Source organism: Corvus cornix, chromosome 8 (assembly GCF_000738735.6).
Source record: "Corvus cornix cornix isolate S_Up_H32 chromosome 8, ASM73873v5, whole genome shotgun sequence".
NCBI lineage: Eukaryota > Metazoa > Chordata > Aves > Passeriformes > Corvidae > Corvus > Corvus cornix.
In genome coordinates, this window is record NC_046338.1 from 10,654,356 (window position 1) to 10,673,320 (window position 18,965).

General features: G+C 52.4%; 1 protein-coding gene across 17 annotated transcripts in view; it reads right to left on the bottom strand.

The window, feature by feature from the left end:
* The window catches only part of PTPRF (protein tyrosine phosphatase receptor type F), a 379,859-nt gene that overhangs the window by 13,538 nt on the left and 347,356 nt on the right, over positions 1-18,965 (bottom strand). For 12 of the 17 annotated variants that reach the window (XM_039556062.1, XM_039556073.1, XM_039556076.1 and 9 more), the window contains 5 exons: positions 18,746-18,861; positions 15,924-15,956; positions 12,913-13,010; positions 4,983-5,106; positions 2,857-3,032 (listed from right to left, as the gene is read on the bottom strand). In XM_039556062.1, coding sequence (XP_039411996.1) covers positions 2,857-3,032; positions 4,983-5,106; positions 12,913-13,010; positions 15,924-15,956; positions 18,746-18,861 — 547 coding nt within the window. The remainder of the gene's footprint in view (positions 1-2,856; positions 3,033-4,982; positions 5,107-12,912; positions 13,011-15,923; positions 15,957-18,745; positions 18,862-18,965) is intronic. The other 5 variants (XM_039556074.1, XM_039556070.1, XM_039556069.1 and 2 more) reach the window with 1 other exon arrangement.

An 18,965-nucleotide genomic window follows, 5' to 3' on the forward strand; every position in this document is an offset into this window, starting at 1 on the left:
AGGAAAGCTAATCTACAATGTGTGTTTCTGAACTGCCACCAAATGATTCTGAAACTGATTGTAAAGCTTTGAAGGCAGCTAAATTGCACAATCCAGCCATTTCTATCCTTTATGTGCTTCTCACTTTGTGAAAACATGAAAAAGGGAGGATGATTTGGACCATCAAGCCAGCTGAAATTGCAGACCATAAAAGCTGATGCTCCTTAAAGATTTTTTTTCCCTCTGCAGCTCAGGAACCCTTTAAAGCAGTGTCACCCCCACAGGGCTGCCAAGCCGCTGCTGGTCCTGGTCAGCTTATCACAGCACTGCGGAGGGTGACCTGGGGAGCTCGCCTGGAAAGGCAGCAGAGCCTGCTCTGCACTGGGCAGCTCGCCATGAGGCCCAGCTACCCACCCCAGGCTCTGCCGCTGAAGACACAGTCCTGTGCCTGCACCAAAGCCCCTGGGCAAGGGGACTTTCAAGCAAGGTCACCCTTGGGTAATGGCTTTGATGCCATGTGACTGCCTGGAGCAGTGTTGTCCCACAGCAGCATGAGCATCAGCAGGCACCAATGCTGCAGGGACCCAAGGGTTTACATCAGATGAAGTCTGAAGGCTCTGGAGTGGAATGAACTGCAAAACAGTGACTCATGCTGAAAGTCTGGAGCAATGGGCAATGACTAGCATTAGGATCTTCACTGGTCCCAAAAAGGTGTGCTCCCAAGAGACCTCTAGCCATCACCAAAAGGGCATGAGGAAAAGCAGAGCAGGAAGGTGGCTAAAAGCCATCTTGCCTTGGAAGATGATGAAAAAGACAACAAAAAACCCCAGAGAAAATAATCTCCTGGAATTCCACATCGCAGCTCCCCACCAGGGCCCTGCTGTGAGGGAATGCCCTGAGACACCTACAGGGTCCAGCAAACACATCCAGGTAAGTCCTTGCTGTGGATGACTACTTCAACTCAGGAGTGACCAGGTTTCTCCACTGCCTCTCCTGGCAACCTGCCCCTCCCACAGTGCCTGAGAGAACTGCCCACTTCTCATTAGTGCTGGGGATGTGCCAAAGAGGCAGCAGGACATGGGCAGGCAGTGCCAGGGAGCGAATGCAGAGGTCTGGGTCTGGGTCTGGTCAGGTCAGCCTAGAGCCCCTGGGCACCATGCCCAACCAGGCAGGCTGCCTGAGATTCTGTGAAGGCTCTGGTCACCTCCTGCCCATAACAGGGATTCACAGTGTCACCAAAAGCCTGGCCACACGCATTGTGCTTGGGACAGAAACCAATACTGCAGGATGATATGACAGAGCGTGATGAGGGGAGATAATGCACAGCTCAGCACCACAGGCATCTCAGGCAAAGACAAGTGCCTGTGGGGTCAAAGGAAACCTGTTATCTTCAAGAAACATGCACCTTGGAGTGCCTTGCCATAACTGAGCATCCCAGAAGTTAAGTGAGTCAGGATTCCAGGCACAGATTTATTTGGCAACCCAGAAGGGCTTTTCCTTGTTCTTCAAATATATGCTCCATCACTGAAATGTGAAGGCACAAAAAAGTCCCCATTTAACCCCCAGCCACAGAGAGCAGCTGACCAGAAGCTTCTGATCTTGCTTAGCCTGTGTGCCAAGCCTTGAGTCACAGGGCAGGTCAGAATAATTTCCCTCCCCGTTTGGGCTGTGTGGGTGACAGTGGCCATTGGACAGAAGAGGCAGGGCTCTGCAGCAGGAAGCACAGTACAAAGCTGGGGTTGGATCTCTAGACACAGCTCATCTCCAAGGAATGCTGTTTTTCCCTGAAGGCTGTAGGGCATTTGAAGAGCCGAGGAAACTCAACAACAAGGCCTGTTTTTTGTACATTAGGAAAAGCAGATCTGTTTTTCCACGGTCATTGGTCGTTTCAGCTGCTTCCCCCCAGCCAGGGTGGGCTGGGACATCCCTGTGAGCATTTCAGTGCTAAAGCTTTGAAAAGGAGGGAGAGCATGCAGCAAAAGTTTTAACTAAACCCAAACTTGACAGTTTCTGCTTCTCAAGAATGAGCTTATTGGGCTAAAAATAATCAGTGCTTCACAGCTTGAGTGCACAAGCCCCTTTTGCTGTTGGCATGGCAACACTAAAATATTCTGCAAGTACAAATGCTCACCACTGAAATTTTACTTTTAGGAACAAACTGAATCATGAGAGGCAGAAGCTATGTCCTCCTTGGGCAGGCTTTGCCCAAAGGGTGCATCTGGGCACAGGAGGACTTGGTCACAGCTTACAAACTCCTGCTTCAGGGGCTGAGTTAGAACCTCTGACATGAAAACTGCATCATATGCAGTGAGGGCTCCTGCTCCTCCAGCTCACGCCTTCCCCATGGTCTACAGGCAGCTTTGCATTTATTACATCAGAATATCTAATCCTGGCAGTATAAGCTGATCATTTATACATGTTGTCATTGGACAAAGCACAAATTAGTCTTGTTACTGCAACGAGACCCTGTCAGCCATTCCTCTGTATTGCCTGAAATGCCAAGGCCCTGTCAGGCTGCTGGATGCTGCTGGTACCACCCAGCTGTTGCAGCTTCTCAGCTTCTGGGATGGTCCACACTCCCCATCTCAGAGCTTTTCTTTCCCTCTTTGGTGCGACTGATGTGGGCAGAAAAGGATGGGTGTGCATGCAGACATGCAGGCAAAATAGGGGTAAACCAGCAGGCCAGCAACAGGAGGCTGTGCCACCCTTTTGCCCCACAGGGATATGTTTACAAGGCACTTGCTGCTGGGCTGCCTGTAGCAGTGAGCCACACCACTGGCATTGCCTCTCCCTGGATGTCCTTACACTCTGAAGTGATCCCATTCCTCTTTTCTGCCCCCCAACAGCTCCAGAAAAGAGAGAAAGCACACACTGTACCCTGGACTTCTCCTCCAGCCTGGTCATCATGACTATGGTTGCTGTTCTCTGTTCCCACACCATCCTCCAGAAGTCACTGAGGGTTTCTGGCAGCGGTCCCTGCGTGGCGATGTAGGCGTTCTGCTTCCGGTACCCATCAATGTAATTGGCATTGATGTAATCACTGCCTGGGACCCCTGTGGAGGAGAAAGAGGGCAAGAGTTACTGGGGGCGGCCCACAACCCTGTACCTATTGCTCTGCTGGGCCCCGCAGGCAGGGGAAGAGGCTGGCATGTTCACAAGGCTCTTGACAAGTCTCCTTTATGGGGTGATGCCAGGATCTCTCCCAGGGAGCCTGCAAAGGACAGGGATGGTGCCTGAAAAAAGAGGAACCCTTTGTAACTCCCACATTAATGCAACAAGCAGGCAACACCAAAGCAGAGAGACAGCTGCCACACGCACACAAAGGGAAATTCACAGGCAGGAATATTAAGGAGCTCATTCAGCCCCAAGCAACTGACTGAAATAATTGTCTTAAATTCACCAGCAATTTGTTATGGTCCTACAGCACCTTTTAAAAATGAGGCTCCTTTATTAGCTTGTCTCTGTTAGCAAGGGATGTCAGGCAGGGATGTCCTCCCATCCTTCCTGCAGGGACAATGATCCACAAGGAGCCAGAATCTCCCTCCCACCACCACTGAAACCCTTCAGTGGAAGACCCCCCCTCTGCTGCCTGCTAGCAGAGGCTGCTCCAGCCCCTACTCTGCCTCCACTACTTTAAGGAAAGGAATTTTTCATAAAGGCCTTTAAAATGCAAACACATAGTTACTAAAATAAATTCGGCAAAGCAGAGGCATGAGCCTGTTTCCAAACCCTGCTCAGCATGGGCTGCCTGGGCTGCAGGGAGAGAAGGCAGCAGGAATCTCATTGTCTCCCCAGGAGAGAGCATCTGCATTTCATTAGAGGAAGGAAATAAAACTGGGGGTCACCCTTCGTCCTTTTGTCCTGGGAAAAATTCTACAGGTCTCAGCAGTCTCCAGCAGACACAAAGTGCCGGCAGCTCTGGGGGAGCGGCAGCAGCTGGAGTGCAGTGCTCGGCTCCCTTGGCATGGGCAGCATGGAGCTGGCAGGGTGCTTCGGGAACAGTTCCCGGGAAGGCACAGACACTACTTACAGCAACTGAGTCAGGCTGGAAAACAGGGATTCCCCCACGTGCTCACCCCACAGCTGTCTGTGAGGGTTTGCCCATGAGCAGACATGCCAGGCCTTCACATAGCTGCTGCTGCTGTTTAACAGGGCTTGCTGTTAGGGACTGTTTGGCCCTCTCTCCTCCTCTTGAAAAGGACGAGTAGAGCATTACCACTAGAAAAGGCTTTTCCATCTCCCAAAAAAGGACGCTAGTGACTGCAGGGCCACCTGTGTGCAAAGCCAGGCCCCAGTTCCTTCCCCAAGGAGGGGTGCATTGAATTAGCTGTATCTTCCTCATCCTCCATCAGTGGGCTCAGATCTGGGTGTGCAGAGCTGGGTGTTGGTTTATAAAACAAGGAGAATGGGTGAGCCTGGACTCCAACTCCTCTGTGTGCAAGAGGACTAGAAACATGTATTAGCCCCAACTCCAGGGATGTGTTCTTGAAGCCATTGGGGTCAGTGCTAAGGATACCAGGGCCTGAGGCTCCCATGGAGCACAGGGATGTGTGGAGTCTGATATCCCAGGGGAAGAAGCACCCCTCATCCTGTGTCACCCTGGACACCTAGTTGGGACCATATACTGACAAGTCCCAGAGAAAGATACTGGCCCTACAATAGTGTTGGGACAGAGGGTGGCAGTGGCACTAACAGTGCCATGTTTCACCATGTACTGAGGAAGGCAGCTGAAGTCACACAGGGAGGACAGTGGGAAAGGAGGCTGCTGGGACAGACATCTTTGCTGCCAGCAGTACCAAGAGGCAACCATACAGAGCACACTGCTCTGAGGACACTGGGAAAGCTCTACGGTGCCCTTTCTCTTCTGGCCAGCCAGAACACACATTTGATCCTGCTGATGCTTGGTATTTGTCCCTGCTCAGCTTAGAACACAGAAAAAGATGGTCCCCTTGCTACAGTCAGGTTCAGCTCCTTGATGGGGTGCCCACTCCAGTTACTCTTACCATCGATGGAAGTCAGGATGACACGCGAGTGGTCATAGGCTATCACATTTGCATAGCGGTTTTTGGGTTTATTCACTTCCAGGTTGGAGTTCTCCCAGGTGAACTGCTGCCCGGGATCAATGGACTGTAGAGAGAAAGAGAAGGAAGGAGTTGTTAGCAGTCACAGCACAGTGAGATGCTGCAGCACATGGGGGTTTCAGTCAGGAAATCTGCATTGAACTGCACACCTCTCCCCAGGCCAGACACAGCTTCCATGGGTGTCCACAGCAGCAGTGTCAAGCCAGACCACACTGAAAACCAGTTTCTAGTGGCACATGCATCCCATGATCTGCAGGCAAAGCAGCCCCTCACTGGGGCAGTGTGCTGCAGGTGAGTCCTCATCTCCTCTGATGCGTGCTAATCCTTTCCTCTGGAGCTACCATCAGCAGAAATTTGGTCCTCTGCCAGCATTCCAGAGAGACCTGACTGCACAGATCTTGACCTAGCGGTTTTATTAGCTGTTGAACTGAAGTCTCTTGAAATATAGCAAGCCCTGGGTGTCTTGTGCCCCAGAAGCTTTCAGTATTAGTGTCCTGCAAGACAGCCTATGAGCTTTTGCCAGGGAATAGTCATGAAAATTAATAGGTTACTATCCACTGCTCCAGCTACTTATGCAATGTAAACATCTCTCGTTTGAGTTAATAGAGTGACAAGATACTATAAACCTGGAGAACAGATGTGGTTATAAATCTTGGCCTGCACACTGTGCAACTGCCTGGAAAGCACACAACCCACTCCCACCTGGCCTTGCACACCCAGTGCTTCTTCCACAAGCTGTGTGCTGGTGCACCCAGTCCATGGCTGCTCCATGACCGGGCAGCCTCTTCCAAAGCCTTCTCTATCTTCTCAGTCCATGCACAAAGCAAGGCAAACAAGGACCATCCCCAAAGCACCCATCTGAGATGGGATGGTCTTGTCCAAGAGACAGGCGAGGCACACAGTTAAGACACCTGCCTCATGCAGGGACTTGCTCTGCACATGCAGCCCTGGACAAGCAGCTACAGCAGCAATCAGTCATCCCATTAGCCCCTTCCCCCCAAAATTAACACCACCATCAAAACCTTCTTAAAATCTTGCTCCAGCTCAGGGTCTCTGAAACTTTGCTGGCCCACAGACAAAAACACTAGACAAACAGGCCAAGGGAAGCATGGCATGCTGTGCTCCCTGCAGGCATCTGCTTTCATCGCTTGGCAGAGCTGTGTCAGAAGGTTTCTCAGGCAGTGAAATGCCTGTCTGTCAGCTCTGGATCAGCTGTGAGCTAAAGGCTGAGGTGGGAAGCACAGCTCTCTGACTGGGCTGACATAAACAGCCCTCATGGTCCCTCTGCTCACCCTGTCACCAGCTGTGCACAAGGTGACACCCATCGATGTCCCCTCTGCTCCTGTGCTGTGGAGCAGGCACTTCCCAAGAAGCCAGCAGTAGGTGTGCGCACTGGCTTGAGTATGGAGCACAGGCACTGCCTGCATTGCTGCACTGGCCCTGAGGGCTTTGCAGCACACGAAGAGCACGGGCCACTGCTGTGCCAGGTGGCAGCTGTCTCTCCCCAGGTGTGGCCCAGGCTGCCTGCAGGTAAAGGGGCCAGTACTGACGAAAATGCACAGGAGGATGTGACATCACAGTGATGCTAATAGGTAGTTTGGGAAATGTAGAATGTAAATAGACATTTCCTACAGAAAACCTGTAATTTTCTATTATCAGAGTAATAAGCAGGCAGCCACTGTGCTCAGAGGCGCTGCAGCCAGGATGGTGGGAGTGAAGGCTGCAAGCACCACTTGTGGCTGCAAACCCACTGGCCTGGCTGCCACAGGCCCTGCACACTCCTCTGCCCAGGCACGGAGACATCCCAGCACAGCTCACGGCTCTCTGGGGCACTTCATTTCCTTCAGGCACCTGTATTTTGCTTTCAAGATAGGCTGCTCAGGGGAACAGCTCTTTGGATGCTCCCCACTCTCAAGTTGCGTGGCAGGGAAGACTGATGCCCACCAATGGTGGGCATGAACTGCACAAGGGGAATGCAAAAATTATCCAAGGCATGAAAAATAAGAGGAATATAATAGGAAAGGACTTTATGGTCTGGAGTAGAGGTAAGTAAGAGGGGTTTTGACACCAGTCTGGTCAATACGGAGCACACTGAAGGAGAAGCACAAATAGACAAACTAAGGAGGAAAATATGGACCCATCAATGCCTAAACATAATTAACACCTGTTTTTCAAAAAGGTGACCTTAGTCTGCACTGACAGCCCATGCAGAGACTTGACTAGCTCTACTTGACTAGGTGGTGGAGCCGAGAGTGGCTCTGAAGGTATCAGTGAGCATCTTCTTGTTGTGAAGAAGCAACCCAAGAAAGCACCAGCCGTACTTGCACTCTGTGAACACTCTCAACGGGCACAGGTGGGTGCTGGAGTGAGTCCTCCCTCAACAGCAGAGGCAAGCAGAGCTCAGTGCAGTTGTTCATGCTCAATCTACGCTGCAAATCACTTCCAAAAGGCTGCAGGGCTGCCTGAGCTGTGGGGTGTGGAATGCTTTGCACAGCAAGTCTGTCTCCTGCCACAGCAGAGCAAAGGGTTATTTCCTGGGGGAGGACAAGGCTGCAAAGAGCCCCTAGAAGAGGAGGAGCACCAAGGTGTTGCCATTAGGGTTAATAGCTTTGATGTGCAATGAAGATGTGCAGAAATGGTCTAATCATCATCAACCTCTTAAGAGGGCAAACAGGTGAGAAAGTCAGAACTAATACAGCACCTGAGTGCAAAGAGGCTCTAATTAAATACTCCTGCAAATTAGTGACTCATTTAGAAGTAAAATGATTTAATTTAAACTCTGGTGATGAATTAATGTACACCTGTTCCCCCCTTTAAGGCAAACAAATGAGTAAATAAATGGGAGGATGATGGGCTGCTTGGAGAGAGTTGGAGCCCTTACATGAAGTAGTGGTTGGCAAGCCTTGTCCCATCTCCATACAATGCTCTGCAGCCCCTGAGTGCAGTAGCAGTGCCTTGTCTCCCTGCACCTTGCTCCACAACTGCCCTGGCACTAGGAGTCTGCTTCTGTTCCTTTCTGGGGCTCGTGGGAATCACTGCTTCATCCCAAAACTTGATCAGAGTAACACTTCCAACTCATTCTTCCTAGAAAGCAGAAGGGCTGGGAAATTGGAAGGAAATGAGCCACGAGCAAACTTAAAAGCACCATGACATTTACTTTTGCTTTGCTTTAAAGTGACAGGGAGATGCTGTAAGACAGCAAGTGCAAATTAAGAAAAAGCCCAATTAGTAAAACTCCTCCTTACCAGCATGGAAATGCAAGCAACAATTTCACCAAAGCAGTTCAGGGATCCCTGCTGCTACTGCCATAAAGACAGAGTCAGACCATTGAAAAGGGATTGGAAAAAGGCTCTTTCCTCAACAGACTCTAGAGCACTCCACAAATGCCTTGAAAACATCCCTGAGTGCCACTTTGACTCTCAGATAGAGTCTGCCTTGGGCTTGCTGCTCCCCTTCCTTAGTGCAGTTCCAAAATCCCTCTGCATGCTGAGCCCCTGCTCCTGCCTCTACTTCTTGCAGGTGTGGAAAGCCTGGGCAGGCAGTGCCCGGGGGCAGCACAGCAGCTCAGGGGGCTGCACAAGGGCACGGGGACAGGAAGATGCTCAGGCAGTGAGTGTTTCCTGTCCTCCTGTGAAATCAACCACATTAGCACGAGCATTGACCACTGTCAATCTGCGCTGCGCCTCAAATGAGGACATAATGTGCTTCTGAATCAATTGCTGGCAGCGCTTCAGCCTTATTATTCTTATTACCGGAACGTGAGTGCCGTGTGCCTGCCAGGCAGCTTCCCAATAAGCCCATTAAACCCACGGCAAGTGGCTCCTGGGGTGCTACCTGGGCCTAAGACCTCCTGGGCTCACTGGCCCCCAGGGACCCAAGCACCTCTCCCGCTGCCTAAGCTGCCTTGCCAGGGCTGCAGGCACAGGAGATGCAGTGTCCTCAGTGGCTTTATGGGAAATGCAAGTGAACACAGGGTTTGGGCAGACCACCAGTGCTTCTCTCCACAGAAAACTGTGAAGAAAGGTCTGCAGCCTCCCTACCACACCAGGAAACAGGAGCACAGTCAAATCTCATACACAGCCTAAAGTTTACCAAGAACTAACGTGCCAAGCAGTTCCACACTGCAAGGCTCTCATCACCACCAGGTGCTCCGCTCCTGGGGGCCATACGCATGCCGGATGGACAGGACATGAGGGATAATAGCCACAAGTTGCAGTTTGGAGAGGAATAAGGAAAAAATCTTCCCCTGGGAAGGTGATGCAGGATCTAGCAGCACTACAAGAGAGCAGGAACCAGTGCTGGTTGGAGCCAGCCTGTCCCGTGTTTGCTAACAGCACCAAAGGGGACAGCAATGCTCGGCTTGCTGGATTCCACAGCGAGAGTGTGAGATGTGGTGCTGTGTGCTGACCAGCTTGTCCCAGGGCAGGTACCATGGGCAGGAGCCTGCCCCGGGAGCACAGGCTGCAGCATGGGAAGGTGCCCACAGGAGGAGCTCCAACACAGCAACAGCGCCTGCCACCATCTGCACATCCACAGTCAAGAGGCTCAGCCTCCCTTCTACTTATTTAATTCCATTAATCCCACACTGTAAATTCCTTGTAGCTTTCACTGTACACTAAAAATGAAATACTTTCCCGGTGCAGCCAGGCCAGAAACAGCTGCTAGATCCTCGTGTCCTGCTCCCCAGTTTGCTGCCTGCCTGTAGAGTGTGGTGGGGCTGTGCTCTGCCCCACGCCAGAGCAGATGGCAGCAGTGAACTGTGCCTGCATATGGTTCAGCTCCCAGCACCTGCATTTCCTCCAGGGGTACCAGGAGGTACAGGTGGGATGGCTCCCAGGTGCCAGGGGCAAGGGCTAAACCCACAGCTCATGAAACCGCTCTCACTGCAGCCAGCCCATAGCTTGCTGTGCTGCCTTTGTCACATGGGCTGCATGGCCACACAGGCTGGCAAACTGGTGTGAGCAATACTATTTGTCCTCTGACCTGTGGGAATGGAGGTCAGATGGCTGTGAGGAATCTCTGCCTTCCTGTCCCCTTCCCAGGCATGTGGGGAGGTGCTGACAGGTCTTGTTTTGTGTCACCTGTGTCTATGTTACCCTGCTATTGCTTGCACAGCCAAGGCAAGCGCCAGACTGATGGCTCTAGGCCAGCTGGCCTCAGTGGTTAAAAGTGCTGTTAAATATTTGCTCTCTGCCTGTGGTGCCACTGCTCCTGGAATGTGAGCCATCTATAAACAGCCCTGCACCCCACAGAGACGTTAGGCTGACAGGCTGGTCTGCAAAAACACTTAAAATGCAACTATTCCAAAGCACAATCAAACAGCAAATGGGCCTTGGGGGTTCACCTGCCATGCCTTCCTCCCTTGTGTCTCCCTGCTCAGCTGTGCTATGCCCAGTCTGGCAGCACTATCGTGCCATGGGGAACAGGGTCAGGGCCTTCACCTCTTGAAGTGCTGGGTCACCACTCAGCTCAGCATAAGGTCTGGGGCTCAGAGAGTCCCAGGGCGAGCACCGGGACTGTATCAATGCTTACTGCAAATGCACAGCATGTGCAAAGGTGTGGTTCCTGTCTCTTGGGCTACCACAGGGGCTGCACAGCCTGCTCCCCTCCCACCTCTGCTATTTCCACATCCACTCTGCAGATTTCCTTCCACTCTGCAGATTTCCTTAGTCAGCAGCTCACACCATGCCGATCCTGCTCTGCAGCCCTCCTATCAAAGGGAGCTGTTGCCCTGCCAAACCCACACATACAGGGCCCAGGATGAGAGCGGCCCCACTGCCGCAGCAATTCTGCACGGGCAGCTGCTGTTCTCTGCAACCTCAGTCCAGGATTCTTCTCACTGGCATTTCAAATGGGAAATGATTGTATTGATCCTCACATGGCAACAAGGTGCAACCCCTTCTGCTTTTGGGTCCATCCTAATGTCAAACACTGTACGAGCCTGTCATGTTCAGCAATTTCCAGATGATGAGGAGTCAAACGCAGCAGAATCCAGGGGAAAAAAATTATGTGCAACAATCAGCTACTTAATAGCTGCTTCAACATGAGAAGTACAACTGATTGGTGCTCTCAACCAGCCATGATATTCTAAAGAAAGAGAAATGAGAAGAGAGAGGCTCATGAAAGCAGCTAAGAGAATTTACTTAATGCTCATTTTTTTCCAAAGCAGTTCCTACAGCTCAGTGTTATGCTGCAGGCTCTATTGAGCACAGGCTTAGTGTCAGGATGGGAGTGCAGAGATTGGATCCTGCTGAATCCCCACTGTGCAGCAGAGCCACAGCCTGCCTGTAGCAGAGTGGACAGCCCTGCTTAACATTTCAGTTGGACTGGTAGCAAAAAGCCCAAGGCAGACAGATATGATTGCACACTTTGGCTCCACTGGCAGGACATACATGAACACACAGGTAACTTGCAAGGGAAGCACATTATTCCTTTCAACATTTCCCAAGTCGCAGTGTAATGCTGTAGCTCATCTCTCTGATTCAGACACTGAATGCAGAGGGATGCCAAAGCCCTCCACTTGGCATCCCAAAGCAACAAACAGCTCTGTGCCTTCCTCAGACACACACAGCACACCCTTTTAACTAGCTGGAATTTGTCCCTTACCTTCTCAACATAGAGATCTACTTTCCCTTTCCTGGCATATATAATCCTACCTCGTGGGCAAATGCTCTGATCTCATCTCATAAATCAGTGTAGGTATGGTGCAGGAAGGGGTGGCCACAGGCACAGGCAGATAACAATTCAAACAAAAGTGGTAACACATGCAAAGAACACTTCTCAAATTTATTCCCTCTTTAATACTAGTGGGGGGTTTATTTATAAGTCCCCTGCAGCTCGAGAGGGCTCTGCACATAAGCACAGCAAAACATCATCCTGCCATTGCTGCTCTCATGGCTGCAGAGGAACTTTTCTCAATTTTAAACAGCAGTAACCTAATCACACAGCCTGAAGAATGCCAAAAAAGGTGAGGCAGCCCTCAGGTAGGTCAGCGCCTTCCGCTCCACATGTGCACCCCCTTGGCAAGTTGTTCTCAGGGGAGGACAGGGCTGGAGGGGGTTGGGCTGGGAGAGGCGCAGTGCAGGGTGGAGGGGTTCATGAAACACCCAGCACATGCCTGTGTGTGCAAGCAAAGGCAGCATCAGTGGTGTACGCAGACAGCACCTACCCAGGGGCTCCACCAGAGATGCAGATAAGGGTGAGAGCACGATCCAGAAGTGCAGGCAAGTTTGCAGCTCATGACTGCAGGTCACAGGCAGAGAGAGCTCTGTGCAGGGAGGGGAGCTTGGACTACTCCAGGGCAGTGGAACAGCACTGATGCTGAATGGCACAGGCTAATGCCAGCACAGTCCAGGGGGAGATTAGATGGGGAAAGCAGGAATGAAAACTCAAAAAGGCATGTTTGTTGGCATCAGAGGATGGCATGGAAAGCAAAGCTTTGAACAAAGATGGAACTGAATGGGCACAGGATACTGCAGACCGAAATACCTCAGCCAACCTGGATGGAGTGCAGCCTTCAAAGAGCAGAACAAAGTAATCAGAGACAGTCCAGGTGGGCAGACACGAGCTCCCATTCATTCCTAAGACCATAACCATGGTGGCAGCATGGCAGGCTGCTGGACATTCTGCTGCAAGGCCTGCTCCCTGTACCAGCCATGCTTCAACTGCTCAAGGTGAGTTCCCACCGCTCTGGGGCTGGCAGGGAGAGCTGGCAGGCTCTCAGGCCTGGTGTGGGGCCTGCCCAGGTGGTGCTGCTGCAGGGGAGGCACAGCTCAGCTTTCCCCAGGCCCTCTCTGCTGGGGTCCTGGCCAGCATTACCCTGCCCTGCTGCCCGTCCCGCTCTCAGGCTCACCTCGTACTCCTGGGAGAACTTCAGCCCATCGTTGGCCTTGAGCCGGTCGATGTTGTCGGAGAGGTCGCTCACAGGGATGGGGGGGTGGTCACGCATGCCTGCAAGCGAGACAAGGAGGGAGGAGGGAAAGGAGAATGGTTACGGCTCTGCATGGCCAAGGAAGGCTCAGCAAGAGCATGTGCACAGCAAACCCAAGAGGTGGGTGCAAGGTGGACACGTGTGAGGATGTGAAGCGCCGGGCGGGATGGATGGGAAGCCGACGAGCTCACACGGCATGCGGCACACACTCCCGGGGCACGCGGGGCGGCGAACAGAACACAAAGGTGATGTGCAGAATGTGCATGACCGGGTGAGCATGCTCGGACAGTACAGCCACCGGGCACACAGAGCAGGCCACGCAGCGGGCAGGGGCTCGGCCAGCCCCTGGCAGGAACAGGCCAAAGATACGCTGTCACTGTGCTTCCTGGGCTCCCGCATGGGCTGAAGTTGAACACACTGATCCTCTGGTGCTCTCACTGCCAAGGGCTGAGGCTGATCCTCTTGCTTACCCCTAACAATGGCATCAGCCACAAAGAAACTCTGCAAACCTGCAGTGAAACCTCTGCAGTGCATGTGCACAGCTTTTTGCGTAGGCAGATGCTGTCCCAGTCCCCAGGGCGTTAGAGAAAGAGGAGAAGGGCCCCACAGAAGAATGGCTGATCCCCTGGTAGGACAGTGCACAACGTTGTGACAGCTAACGAGCAGCTCTGCCCACAGCTGCATAACTCTTCAGTGATGCTCCAGAGGCAGAGCCCGCTCCAGGGCCCAAAATTCAGCTCCTCTGGGCTGGCTTGTGCAAGGCACCATGTGTAGCGATGTGCCCTCCAGCAGCTTCTGGGAGGCTGCTGCGAGTTGGGATGCAGCTCAAGCCATGGCAGAAGTCTTACCCTGGCTAAAGCAGGGTTGCAACATTATGGCTCATCCTGGGCACAGCTGAAGCCCTGCTCAGGAGAAAGGCCCAAAGGAGGGGATCCCACAGGAGACAGGTACTGTGGGGGTGTGCATATGGGATTGGGAAGACCCCCTCCTGGGACCCTGGGATTCAGAGCTTGACTATCACAGCCGCCTTCTCTGATGCTGAGATGTTGAACTGGCAGGAATGTGATTGTGAAACATCTCATCCAAATCCCAAGGCTCGTGACTCCAGCGGCAGCTCTGTGGGTTTCCCAGAAACCCCACATGGGTAATGATGATTATTAATAGGCTGAAGCTGTTGACTCACACCCAGGGAGACAGGCTGGAGCACAGCCAGAAGCTTCTCAATAGCTCGGGAGGCTGAACACTGCCACAGATGGCAGTGATGGGCCACTGAGGTGATGGAGCAGTCCCCAGGCTGGGTACACACATTTTACACAGTGGTGACAAGTCACAAGGTGATAACATGGAAATGTTACACCTCAGACCTCTGCACAAAACGTCTGACATCACTGCACACAGGCAAGACCCAATCCAACACACACTTGTCCTGCCATCGCTTGGCAATGCAGAACTATCCACGGATGGCCTGAGAACACATGGACAGGTGGAGAAGGAAATATCCCTATTCTGCCTTATGCTGAGGTCCTCCTGCAAATGGTCCTCTGTTTGCCACTTCACCCATCAGGATCCCTGAGATGGCTGAGCAGGCCCTCAAAGGGACAAAGATGATGCTGATTTCGGCACAATTTCCTCACTTGTGCCAGAACTCTGAGGCTGTAGCTCAGGAGCAATCTTTGCAGAGCTGTCACTGATGAGCAACTGAATGATGAGAACAGTGTGGGGCCAAGGCAGAAGTGTGGGGCTGGAAGAAGAGAGAGACTGGAACACAGCGACAGTATGTGCTTCTTCCACGGTTATGTACTAAGTAAAGCAGAGCTGTGGACCACAGCAGAGCTGCAGACCCTTATCTCTGCTGAGAAATACAAGGTGGTCTCTCCAAACTTGTGTTTTGCCAGCCAGAGAAGTGCTGCAGCAACAAAAGAGTTGCAAGAGTAGGCGGGGAAAAAGAGGTCATTGGAATCCCATTATGGTGAACCCAGAGAAACAGCCGCTGACAGTGCAGGGCAAGACAGAGATTTGTATACACTGCCAGGACTTCCACAAGCTCTTCCAATTGCTCTGGTAAGAGGACAGTGAACTCACCACCAGGCTAGAAGAGCTCAGAGGTCTCACAACGCCTGCAGGGACACACACTGCAAAGCCCTTGGCTCTGCTCCCAGGGGAAGTATTTATCCTACATACTTCTCCCATTCCTGTGTGCATACGCAGATGTCTTGAACACCCCAGAGCAAGGCAGTCACACTTTTATGGTTGTTTGAGGATGAACTTGAAGCTCAGAAGACAAGTGATAAGGGGGCACTTTTATCTTCAGGTTGGTACTGCTCCATCCAAGCTGCTAGCGCAGTAAGTGCCTCCTTTGTGCCTGGGATTCTGGTACCAACACTGCCAAGCAGACCAACTGCAGACAGTCTAGAGACCATCATGTGTTCTGCCTAAGTCTATGACAGAGGTGACCCAGCTTAGGGAAACCAGTTTTCCTGAGGTAGGAAGAGAGTGTGTTCAATCACTGAAGAGCACCCTTCAATTTGTCCATTTGGGGTTTTTAGCTGCTCACTCCCTCCAGAATGGCCAAGGTTATCAGTCCCCACGCAGGGCCACCTGCAGGCCTGGCACCATGGCAGAGCTTGGCATACCACTCTGAGGAGGTAGGAGGCCTGAGGACAGGTGAGGGGCTGCTGCAGAAGCCTCCTGGCAGCCCATCACTCAGGACCTTCCCTTCTGCACTGTGCTGTGGTGAGCTGCTGTAGTGCCGTGCGAGCAGTACTGAGCCTGGCCCCACACATCATGTCAGAAAGTGGAATCACTGCCATTTTACAGTCTGCTGTGAGTGAAGGTGATCTTCATGACATTGAAACAAAAAATACAGAGACGAGAGAGAAAGGGAAAGAAAAAGCAAAAGGTGTCAAAAGATAAAAACAGGAGTTAAAACTAACTTGAGATATTCGGGCAACAGGGGACACTGGCACCTGCAAAGAAAAGAAACGGGGCAAGAACAGAAATCCCATTAGCCTTTAGTCATCATCGCAGAGGTTCAGAGATGGAAAGACAACGAGATGAAGATGAAAAGGGAAGCATCATATGCCACAGCACTGGGAGCTTCCCTCCTGCACAGGACCGACTGCCTGGCCCTGGGGGCTGCTCTGCAACTGGCTGTTACACAGCAGGCTGTTGGCTCTGGCCAGTGCCATCCGCTGACACTGGCAAACACGTGGAGCTGGAGCTACTTGCAAGGGAGGGAGTTCACAGGCCTTCATGTGACACCAAGAGCTACGTTTCTCACTGCACACCACTGGCCACAGCCCCATGCCCCAGGGAAGCCTGCAAGGGCCAGTGGATGGCAGGTACAGTGGGCAACTGTGCTGCTCGGTGGCCAGGGGAACTGCACGCAGCCCCAGCCACCTCTGCTCAGTGTCCCTGAGCCTCCAGCTCGCTCACAGCTCATCAGCAACACAACTCAGTCCCACTTCATGGTACTGGGACACTGCCGGGTCCTGTATCCTCTCAGTGACTTGGCACAGCAGTACGTTAGTACAGGGAGGCCAACAGGGGGGAATAACCCTTGTCTGAAGTAAAAACCACAAAAATGAGAAAGCTTAATATTTAATAACAGTAGACCAATTAATTATGCATTAAACAAGTTTTCCCTGCTCAGCAAGCTGCAGCAGGGAGACCAACTACCAGGGCTGGTGGCCAGCACCTCTTGTCAATGCATCCTCACAGCACTGCCTCGACCTCCGTCAGGTGATGGGGTAACAGCTTGGGCCCACTGGGCTTGGTGGATTTCATGCACCTCATTAACGAGGACAAGCTCGTCAGGAGCTGGAACAGTCACTTCAAGCTGCACAACACCCGCTTCTGCCCCTCAGAGACTCACATGGGATGCAGTGGGGAAAAGGGGAGGAGGACACAGTGCTGTCTTTTGGTAGGGGAGCATTCTCTAGCAGTATCCCAGGGTCCAGTTGCTGTCTCAAGTGAACTGGGAACTTTGGCTTGGTTTTGTCTCTCCAGAAAGCCCTGCAAGCTTACCAAATGAGCAGCATCTTTGGCTTATCCTTACTCACGGACAGGAAAAGAAAATTTCCTGGCCCCCTGTCTCTCTGATGGCAGCTCTTGAACCTTGCTACAGGTGTAGCAAGGGACATCCTTGTTCCAAACACCCTGACTTCTCTGAAGATGGGAGCAGACACAAGCCCAACTTGTCACAATTCTCCACGCAATGCAAACCACAAGCATGCAGCAAAGATGGCTTTTGTGCCCGCATGGAGACATGTCACAGAGGCCTGTCCCCATGCACAGCTGTCCTGGAGCAGCCCTGTTTAACACTGTGCTCCTCCTCAAGAAGCTGCATGCTGCTGCTGACTGCGTGTGACCCCTCCCTAGTGCTGCTCCTGGTGACCTGCCTGTCGAGATGTTCTTCCTCTGACACGTGCCTCCCTTGCTCCCCACACCATTTTCCTCCCACACTGTGACACCATCCTGTGCTGTGGCCAATTAATGTACCAGCCTGCTGCTGCTGCTGCCCACGTGTGAGATCTGCCACTGGTCCTGCCTGGAAGACGCACTAACTACGGACCCCTGACAGCTGCCCTGGCACAGAAAAGGATGTACTAGTGTAGTTCACCCCAGGTGTGAGCCAAACTGCTGTGAATGGCAACAGGAAAGGCTGTTCTTGCCCCGCCCCCCGCCAGACACAGCAGTTTTACATCAGGAAATGGCCCCTTCAAAACTCTCCTGTTAGATGAAAGCTCTTAGATGAATGAGCAGCAGGAGGAAAAGGAAAGTAGGTTACAGACCAGGAGGAGCTGCAAGTTAGAAGAGAACTGTATGTGCCTCATTTGCTGCTGAACTGCTCCCTCCATCACAAAAGCCCAAGTGCTCCCTCAGTTCGTCTAGGACTCGGACTCTGAAAGGCTCTGAACGAGTCAGGGCGAGCCTGTCTCTGATCACTACAATGACAGGTACTGTGCTTTCGGTGCCATCAGAGGCATGCAGACACAAAGCAGCAGCACAAGACCTTTCTGCAGTGTGAAGTACAGTTGCCTCCATGAGCTGGCAAAGCTACAGCCTGAGGCATCCCAGGCCAGTGAAAGCAGCATGCAGAGAATGGCTTTTACTGAACTATCATCCTCTGCACTGACACCACCATGACCAGTAGAGTCCTTCAGTGGGCCACAACACTGGCTGGAGAGCACTATAGTCTGCAGGTAGCTCTTCTCTTGACCCTTAGCTGAGCAGAGCAGGAGAGTCAGCACACCAAAGATCCAAGAATGAAGCTGCTGGGACATCCTCAGCAGTGTAAGAGCTCTGTATACCTCCTGACTGCCCCAAATGCAGCCCATGTGGCCAACACTGCACCAGTTGTGCTCAGCACTGAAGCCCAGCCCGGGTGAAGCCAGTGCAGCACCCAGGAGCATCCCAGGTGTGGACACTCCCAACCGTGTGGAGGCTCCTCCCAGCTCAGGACAACTGCAATGAGCTTCACACCATGTCTGACACACACCACACAACAGGCCAGCCCCATCCAGGTTCCCCAGCCTCTTGGGCCTGCAGTGACAGGGCCAGGGAGAAGGATTTGCAACCCAGAGAGCAGACACCTGGACATCCTCGGTCTAAAGCCCACTCTGTGTCACTGTGACTGAGAAGGTGTGGATCTCCTGGAGGGTGGGAAGGCTGCAACTCGACCTCTGGCATGGGGACATACATGGAGAAGGGGAACTGGAGGAGGCAGGATTCAAGAGGATGAGCTGCTCCTTACCTGGAGTCTGGTAGTTGAGCCGCCTCATCTCAACTGGGTCAGACGAGTGGGCCAAGAGTGAGTCCTTCAGGCCAATGGAGTGTTCATCCTTGGAAGAGGGGGAATGTGCCCTTTTCCTGTGGACAGAGAGGGCAGAGACAAGCAGGTGAGTTCTGGCAGACTGGCATGAATCACCCTGGGAAGGAGTCTGGGTCCCTGTGTCCCAGATACCCAGGTCTAC